This window comes from Pinus tabuliformis, chromosome 9 (assembly GCF_031772625.1).
Source record: "Pinus tabuliformis cultivar Carrire ecotype Pingquan chromosome 9, CPIR1, whole genome shotgun sequence".
NCBI classification, from domain to species: domain Eukaryota; kingdom Viridiplantae; phylum Streptophyta; class Pinopsida; order Pinales; family Pinaceae; genus Pinus; species Pinus tabuliformis.
In genome coordinates, this window is record NC_142307.1 from 448,544,544 (window position 1) to 448,554,352 (window position 9,809).

At 37.7% G+C, this 9,809-nt stretch overlaps 2 protein-coding genes across 2 annotated transcripts; one reads left to right on the plus strand and one right to left on the minus strand.

Moving 5' to 3' along the window:
* Positions 1–472: 472 nt before the first annotated feature.
* Positions 473–1,453, minus strand: LOC149149123 (disease resistance protein RUN1-like). The gene has a single exon (XM_089442391.1). It carries the CDS (start codon positions 1,451–1,453, stop codon positions 473–475), a length of 981 nt encoding a protein of 326 aa, XP_089298517.1.
* Positions 1,454–4,805: 3,352 nt separating this feature from the next.
* On the plus strand, positions 4,806–5,252 carry LOC149149124 (uncharacterized). Its single transcript, XM_089442392.1, has one exon. The coding sequence runs from the start codon at positions 4,806–4,808 to the stop codon at positions 5,250–5,252; it is 447 nt and encodes a 148-aa protein (XP_089298518.1).
* The last annotated feature ends 4,557 nt before the right edge of the window (positions 5,253–9,809 follow it).

A 9,809-nucleotide genomic window follows, 5' to 3' on the forward strand; every position in this document is an offset into this window, starting at 1 on the left:
TGCCCATGCATGCTTATATGATGCATGGATTTGATCCACAAACTTATGCAGAAGCAAATGGGCATCCTGAATGGCAAGCCACCATGGATGAGGAATATAACTCTCTCATTGAGAACCAGACTTGGGATTTGGTTCCGCTACCTTCAAATCGCAAACTTGTGAGATGCAAGTGGGTTTACCGGACCAAGAAAGCATCAAATGGCCAAGTTAGTCGATATAAGGCACGATTGGTAGCAAAAGGTTTTCAGCAAGTACATGGTATCGGAGCTTGGACCCAGGTTCAATTCCCCCAAGTTGCGTTTGAGGGGGGGTGTTGGAAAAATCACCGCACCTTTATAGAATCCGTAATTTCTACCCTGGGGATCCTAGTTACTGGCTTGTAATGTTTACCAACACCTGCGGGTTTTGGTGTAACGGCAAACCTCCACAGGCATTCAATTTCATCTTCATCATAAAATGGGAAATCATCATATTAATATTCGAGAAGGCATTTTTGATGGAGACTTTCCAGGCAGTCCATGGCGTCGTTGTAACCTAATCCCTCTAATACACGAAATACTAAATCTTTGTCCTCTCCCGCCAAGAAGCATCCAATATCCACAAACATCTCCTTCTCTTGGTTACTCAGAGTCTCATAACTCACTTTTAATCTCTCTATTAGATCGTCTGGCAGGCTTCTTGAGAACTTTTCCAACTGGAGCTCCCAATACCTTCTGTCAGGCCTGCCTCGACGAAGCTGTGCACCCAAAACTTGCAAACATAAAGGCAGCCCATCGCAAATTCTCAAACATTCCTCAACCAAATCTTCAAATCCTTTGTATGGTTCGGATTGAAGGAACGCATGCCTGCAAAAAAGTTCTCGGGCATGCTTTAACTGCAATGCCTTTACATTATACAATACAATTTTTGGAGAACATCGTCTTAGTAAATCTTGGTCACGAGATGTGATCAAAATTAAACTACCAGATCCCACAACATCTGTGACAAGTAGGCTATTTATTTGCTCAAAATGATCCACGTCATCGAAAACAACCAGAACTGCTAGGCCACCTAGACGATCTCTGAGAATACCCTTTCCTTGGCTTATATTATCAATATGCAAATCATAACCCAGCAAGTCACGAAGTAGCTTATGCTGCAAAGACGGTAAACCCTTTTCTCTGACGTCAGACAAATAACAAGACCTAGTAAAATCAGAACGTTTCAAGTTGTAGAAAAATTTAGCCAGAGTTGACTTCCCTACTCCGCCTACACCTGCAATGCCCACAATAATTGTGCCATTTAACTGGCTTTGATTCATTATTTTACTCTGGAAATCCTCCACGGTTTGCTCCAGTCCAACGAGGTATGTAGCCACCTCTAATGGTTCCAATTTTACCTCTTTTAATACAGCTTTCACAATCCTCTCAAGAAATTCCCCATGATCACTGAAATAACAAACAAATGGATGCATGTAATCATATGGTTAGCATTAATCCATGATTTCTGGAGCACCAACAAATGGATGCAAGCACTCATAAAGTTAGCAGTAACGCCGGATAAAGGATCTAAAGACCTGTTTTAAGGAATTCACATTTCGCAGGGGACAAAATTTAGTGGCTGATGCTCTTTCAAAACGGGGACACCGGCATCAGATGGGTGAAATTCACTACAAAATTTTCTTTCTGGGTTCTCTTCAAAGCATGGGCATGATCCCAAACTGTTGATTTTACATTAGTATATGCTTGATGGACTTTAGTGCTTTTATTAGCTGTAGACTGAGATTTTTATTTTTAGCCTTTTTTAATAAAAACCATGTGCCACATTTACGAAAGGAAAATTTGTTTCATCTATTTCATGTAATAGGTCACAGACCTATTTTGGATGATGTTTGTAAAATGCAGAAATTTTATGGTTTACAGTCCATGTTTTGACTATTAACCCCAACAGATTTATGTAAACAGTTCTATAGAAAACTTGTTAGTTTTTTCTTTCCTCAAAAAAAGTTAACAGTAATGAAAATATGAACTAGCCTTGATAAATTTAAATTTAAGAATACTAATAAAGTATGTTTCATACTCATGCATTGCACCGAGCACTAAAATATATATTCAATCTTTGATGCTCAGATCTGAAATCTTAAATACTACATGTTATGCTAGGCTTGGTCACAACTCATACGCAGGAAATGAATGAAAAGAAAATAAAACCATCCCAAAATGAGGTGTATCAAACCATTTCAACATAAAATCCAGTTGGTCCAAAATTTTGTTGGTTTGTTTTTGAAAAATGTTATGAAATTTCATTCGTCAGATGTTCAGTCAAGCTTTTTTCTGTTAACTTCCTTCCGCTGGAACATTTCAAAACTTAATAAAAGATAAAAAATGAGATTGTTCTTTCTCAACTTCATCAAATTTAAAAAAAAAATATCTCTACTCACGTAATTACTCATAAATTTACCAAACAAAATTAAAAACTCGCATATACTTTCCTCATAATCTTGCCAGAAAAATTAAAAAACCTCATTTTCTGTGCTGGAAAATCTAGAAATTAAGTTCTTTCAAGGGCCTAAAGCGTAGCCCTGTATCAATGATTCCAGGGTCATTGTTCGCTTAATTCAATAAGCTCCGTTAGGCTCCTAACAATACGTCATCTAAAGTTATATTTTTGCTTACCACACGCTATTTGAAGAAAATGTTTTGGTTTATTTAGTTATATCTTTTACAAACACTCACAATAACATTGATTTTTTTTAAATTGATATATAAACTTTTTTTTTTTAAGAAAAAAAAGTGTATTCTTTATTAATAAATAAAAATATCATCCCATTTTTTCATAAAGATGCACAAAAAAACATTTTAGAGCCATCATCCCAGAAAATATGATTAATGCTAACCATATGATTATACTGCATCGCAAAGAAGACCAGGTTTTCGAAAATAAGATAATATATTTGAATTAACAGAATTTCAGTTTAACTTTTGTTACATATGATCGCACTTCAGCTAAAGCTTGAAATTCTCCGTTTCGATCGGGCGAATTCAAGGCTTTCATGATAAGAAGGAAGATAAAATTTTTAGAAAGGATGCCAATATTGTGAAATTTTGTTTTGGGCAGGTTAATGGAGTTGAGTTAATTGGGTAATAAACAGTTTTTTTAATTATAGAGTTAATAAAAATTTGTCAAAAATTTGAAGCATGGAATATGATTCAAATAACTTTGTGGAGAATTTATAATTCAAATCTATGATTCTAACAAATACCTATCTCATTCTGAAGAAATTTACAGAAAAATATGCGGTTCCTTTAAAAATATATAACAAATAATTTATAAACTAAAGCAAAGCAAATTTTATTATAATTTATGCATAATATAGATTTTGTCTGATCCCAAATGAAATTCTTAAAAATTTGAAAATTTCTTCACAGTTCTGGAAAGATGAAACGTGATTTTTCTGTATCACCAAAATTCTACCAAATTTTCCACAGTATTTGGCCTCTCCAAGAAAATCCATCGGTTAAAAAGGATTATTTGTTTCACAATACATTTGTTCGCAAACTATAAAATAGTTAAAAATAATCAATATTATTTTGTATTAATGGAGAAATGGTTACATAGTTGTAACGTATCTCTTTAGTTTAGGATTTGTTCCTAGAGTTTAGGAGTTTGTTTACAACTACCTGATTTCTAGTAATGTATTTAATATTGTAATATTTATTTGATGTAAGGTAGAGTGAATGGGGAGAGAGTCTCTTCTTTGTTTGAGTGCAGTCTCCAGGTGCAGTACTCACCTGTGAGCTGCAACTCCTTCTTTTAATTCAAGTCTGATTTTTTAATCTGGGTATCAGAGCTTAGGGTAGAGATAGCCTCAATTTTTTTAGGGATGCATCATTAATTACATAGCTGTAGTGGTAGTAGAGCATGCTAGGAGTATTTGTAAGATGAGGTGGACTACAGTAACACCTGGAGTGAAGGGTCTCAGATGACCGATCATCTCTGAGCCGAAGAAAGGGTTGGCGCCCATTTTTTGAGCAGAAGCAACCATTGGCGTGGGATTTTAAGGAATAGTCATGCCATTGGCGCGGATTCGACGGAGATAATTGCGCCAACGCACGAGAAATCTCCATTGGCACGGATTTTTAGTTGATAATCGCACCAAAAAATGTGATTTTTTCCTAGCGCGGATTTTTAGCTGTTGAGTAGCGCCTTTGACTGGAAAGAAGCACCAACCTCTTTCTCTTTGAGAAATATGCAATTTTTTGCAGATCGGTCTTGCACAGTGGTGGCACGTGGAAATTTCTTCTCGGTGGCAGCAGATTTGATTTGCCCAGTGGCAGCGAATTGGGGTTCCTTGATCCGCTCGGTGGTAGAAGATCGGAAGTGCCCCGTGGTGGCGAATTAGAGCTCTGTTATATGTTCGGTGGCGGCACATCAGATTTTCCTGGTGGTGGCATAGTGCAGCTCCTTGATCTGTTCGGTGGCATCAGATCGGATTTGCCCGGTGGTGGCGCATGAGAGTTGTTTTTGATCTGTTCGGTGGTAGCAGATCGGATTTGCCCGGTGGTGGCACATTGAAGTTCCTGATCTATTCGATGGTAGCAGATCAGATTTGCCCGGTGGTGGCACATTGAAGTTCTTGATCTGTTCGGTGGCAGCAGATCGGACTTGCCCGGTGGTGGCCAATTGAAGTGTTCAGTTGGATAGAAATGAATAACAGTATAGAATCATATCTCCACGAGTCTGGCAAACTCGATGGAACGAATTTCTCCAACTGGAAGTTCAAAATGCAAACTTTGCTGGAAAGTATAAATGCATGGTCAATCGTCATGGGAGATGAGCAGAGATCTGGAACAGCGACCCAAGAACAAGACTGGGATAAAAGAGAAACGAAAGCAAAAGTTATACTAAAGGTGTCCATTAAGGACAATATTATCCCACTTATTAGAGATTCCAAGTCGACTGCTGATATATGGACAACGATCAAGAAATTGTACGAGACACAGAATACAAATCGTGTTGTGGCACTCAAAGGCAAGTTGTTTGCATTGAAGATGGAGGAGAATGAGTCCGTCACTAGATTTATGGCCAGAGTTAAGGACGTGAGTGAAAAATTGGGAGCTATCGGAGAGAAGGTATCCGACTCAGATCTGGTCATGCTCACATTAAACAGAATGACTGATGAATACCAGACGTTGATCACAGGGCTGTCAGCAAGGGAGAAAGCTCCTTCATTTGATGAGCTGACAACCATTTTGCTCCAAGAGGAGGAGTGATGACAGAATTTAAAAACTCAAATAAATGACCTTGCTCTGATGGCAAAAAGGAGACAGTACAGAGGGAAGCAGCACCGGCACTAACACCAACACCAGCACTAGCAACTGCAGCAGCAACAACAGAAAGGAGCCAACACATTTCAAATTAGATCATTTAAAGATATGACTGATAATTATGTTAAGAAATGTTTTTACTGTGGAAAACCTAGTCATCTGATTAAATAATGCTATAAGAGGCAGGCAGATGAACGAAGAAGCAAACAGAGAAAACATCAGGGTTGTTTCGCTGGGGAAGAGGAGGACCACAACCACGAACTTCAACTATTTACAGTTGATTGTGCTCTTTCAACTTCGAAGCAAGATGAGGACGACATATGGTATGTCGGCTCTGGCGCATCCTCACATATGACTAGTAAGAGGGACTGTTTTGAATTTTTTGAAGAAACTACATGTGGATCGAAAATTTATCTAGGAGATGATAGTTGGTATGAGATCAAAGGATATGGAGATATTCCTGTGAAGCTACCTAGTGGTGACATTAGACATCTTAAATATGTATTATATGTTCTAGGAATTAAGAAAAAGTTGGTCTCTGTCTCAATGATTACTGACCAGGACATGGAAGTTCAATTATTTAAGAATAATTGTGTCATTAAGGATAGCCAGATGGAAACAGTTGCAACAGGAGTGCGCGTGGGGAGCTTGTACAGATTAGATGAAAAGAGTATGCCACGACAAGCAATGGTTGCAGCTGGATCAACAGTCGAAAATCTTTGGCATCAGAGATTCAGCCATCTCAATCTGCAAGACCTCATCTAACTTCAAAAGAAAGGTATGGTCGATGGACTCCCTGTTTTTCATAATGTTAAGCTGGGATGTGATGGATGTGCATTAGGGGAAATGCATAGAGAAGAGTTCCCTTTGCATGTTCACAGAAAAGAAAGAGACATCTTAGAACTAGTGCATACAAATATTTGTGGACCTATGCAAACTAGGTCTTTAGGAGGAGCATATTACTTTCTGTTATTTACACATTATTGCACTATATTTTCATGGGTGTACTTTCTAAGTAAAAAGAGGCAAGCCTTTCAATACTTTAAAGAGTTTAAATCTATGATAAAGAACCAGACAGGAAAAAGGATAAAAATTCTCCGCTCGGATCAAGGGGGAGAATATAGGTTGGGAGAATTCATGAATTTCTGGAAGCATCATGGGGTTGTGCAGCAATTTACAGTACCACACACTCCACAGCAGAATGGAGTAGCAGAATGGAAGAACAGAACTCTTGTGGAGTGCGCGAGAAGTATGTTACAAGGTAAGGGTCTATCAAATGGTCTTTGGGCAGAAGCTATTAACATTGCTGTATATTTAAAGAATAAGAGTCCTACTAAATGTCTAGGCTTCAAAACCTCTTTTGAAGCATTGTTTGGACTCAAGCCAGCAATTAGTCATTTAAGAATATTTGGGTCAAAAGCTTATACTCATATACCTAAGGCAGATAGGAAGAAGTTAGACCCCAAAGCCATGAAATGTATATTTGTTGGATATGGCACTGAGTTCAAGGCATACAAGTTATATAATCCTGTGACTCACAAGGCTTTTGCAAGCAGAGATGTTATTTTTCATGAACAGATTGAAGAAGGAAAGGAGGATTCTAACAGTGATAGCCACATTCCATTGCTGATAGAAGTAAATAGTGAGGAAGATGAAGAGCAGGAGAAGAAACAAGAAGAAGAAGTAACAGATAATGTGATCATTGATGAAGCAAGCCCGGAAAGTGCTGAAAAAGATAGAGTTGAGGTAAGTCATCTACCAAGTTATCACAAGTTTTACAATACTCCACACATATTTCTTTTGATTGTATCTTTTTTCGAACAAAATGAAACTGAGTGTCAATATGCTTGGTATTTTTATGAAAAACTGGATTGTATGCAAGCTTGATGGTACTCTGGTTGTTAGTTTTGATACTAGTTGATTCTTTCTGTCCTTCTCCTACATCGATGAGAAGTCTTCTCAACCAGATAGCTTCACGTGTGGCTGCACACAATGCTTGGTACTCAGCTTCACATGAAGATAGAGCTACAGTGCTTTGCTTTTTACTGCTCCACGCTATAACCCCGGATCCAATACTAAATGCATAACTTGTGATAGATCTTTGATCATCTAGGTTACCTGCCCAATCGGAATCTGAATAACCTGCTAAATTGAGAGACTATGCTTTAATGTCTAAAGTTTTAAACATTGTAGAACCTGCAAATTATGAGGAAGCAAGTAAATATGATAAATGGAGGGCTGCAATGCATGAGGAAATTAAATCAATATATAGAAACCATACTTGGGATTTAGTTGAGTTTCCTAAAGGAGAAACCCCCATAGGATGTAAGTGGCTATATAAACCGAAATAAATGCAGATGGGAGTATAGAGAAATTTAAAGCTAGACTGGTAGCAAAGGGTTACAGCAAGAAGGAATAGATTTCGATGACACCTTTTCTTCTGTAGCCAAATTAAACACAATTGGAATGCTAATTTCTTTAGCAACAAAACGTAAATGGCAACTACACCAGCTAGATGTTAAGTCTGCATTTCTGAATGGTGACTTAAAGGAAGAAATTTATTTAGTACAGCCTCAAGGTTTTGTGAAAAAGGGGCAGGAGCATTTAGGGTGTAAATTGAATAAGGAACTTTATGGTTTAAAACAGGCACCCAGGTCATGGTATGAGAAAATTGACTCATTTTTTATACAGCATGGCTTTCATAGGAGCTTGAACGATCCAAATCTATATACCAAGTTAAATAAACAAAGGCAAATTATTTTGGTTTCTTTGTATGTGGATGATATGATCATAACAAGAAATGCTAACAATCTGATCAAATAAATCAAGCAGCAAATGTCACAGGTGTTTGAGATGAAAGATCTCAGAGATCTTCATTATTGCTTGGGATTGGAGTTATGGAAAGATTCTGGACAAACTTTTCTCACTCAAGGGAAGTATGCTAGAAGTTTGCTGGAAAGATTCAGAATGGAGCAGTGCAGATCAGAAGCAACACCACTCGAGTAGAATTTAAAGTTGAGTAGTGACGATGGCACTAAAAAAGTGGATGCCACTATGTACAGACAACTAGTTGGCAGTTTGATATATCTGATGAAAACTAGACCAGATCTGGCATATTCTGTTAGTGTGTTGAGCCAGTTCATGTCAAAACCACTCGAAAGTCATTGGATTGCAATAAAATGTGTGTTGAGGTATCTTAGTGGTACTTGTAATTATGGCATTTTGTACATTGACATTTCTGATGTTATTCTAGAAGGTTATTCAGATTCTGATTGGGCAGGTAACCTGGATGATCAAAGATCTATCACAGGTTATGCATTTAGTATTGGATCCAGGGTTATAGCATGGAGCAGTAAAAAGCAAAGTACTGTAGCTCTATCTTCATGTGAAGCTGAGTACCAAGCATTGTGTGCAGCCACATGTGAAGCTATCTGGTTGAGAAGACTTCTCATCAATGCAGGAGAAGGACAGAAAGAATCAACTAGTATCAAAATTGACAACCAGAGTACCATCAAGCTTGCATACAATCCAGTTTTTCATAAAAATACAAAGCATATTGACACTCAGTTTCATTTTGTTCGAGAAAAGATACAGTCAAAAGAAATATGTGTGGAGTATTGTAAAACTTGTGATAACTTAGCTGATATTTTTACTAAGGCTCTAGGGCATGTAAAGTTTGAGTTATTTAGAGGGATGCTAGGAGTTCACGATAACCCGTTCTCCATTAAGGGGGGAGTTAAAAATAATCAATATTATTTTGTATTAATGGAGAAATGGTTACATAGTTGTAACGTATCTCCTTAGTTTAGGATTTGTTCCTAGAGTTTAGGATTTTGTTTACAACTACCTGATTTCTAGTGATGTATTTAATATTGTAATATTCGTTTGATGTAAGGTAGAGTTAACGGAGGGAGAGTCTCTTCTTTGTTTGAGTGCAGTCTCCAGGTGTAGTACTCACCTGTGAGCTGCAACTTCTTTTAATTCAAGTCTGATTTTTATCTAAAATCAATGGATTTGTAAGAAAATAAAAGGGTTTTACCTTTTATTCGATTTAAATAGTAGACCAGAAATGTGGGTGGCTTGGTTAAGGGCTGCCTTCCACGTCTGGATGCATTCCACCGTGACTCTGCGTTTGTGTTGGTGTTCTTCAAAGGCTTTAGCGTAACACCCCCTCTCAATGTAACAAAGTCTTTAGGCTCAATGTCAGGAAACATAAGAATTATCTTCAAGATAAACTTGTGATATGATCTCAAAATCCAACATAGCTCTTCCAAACACCAAGGGGATTCAGCATAACGCTCAATAAAAAGGGCAATATGAATTGACGCACTTTGAATGGCTCTGACAATTATAGGGGACAGAGTATCTCCCATGTGAACTTCCTTGTTATCCAAAAGCACACGCAGCTCATGACAATTTGTGAGGCCATGGTAGATGAAACTCAGTGGTTGCCAAAAGCCAGGGAAGAAGAACAGTGCTTGCCAAAAATCAGTGAAGAAGAAG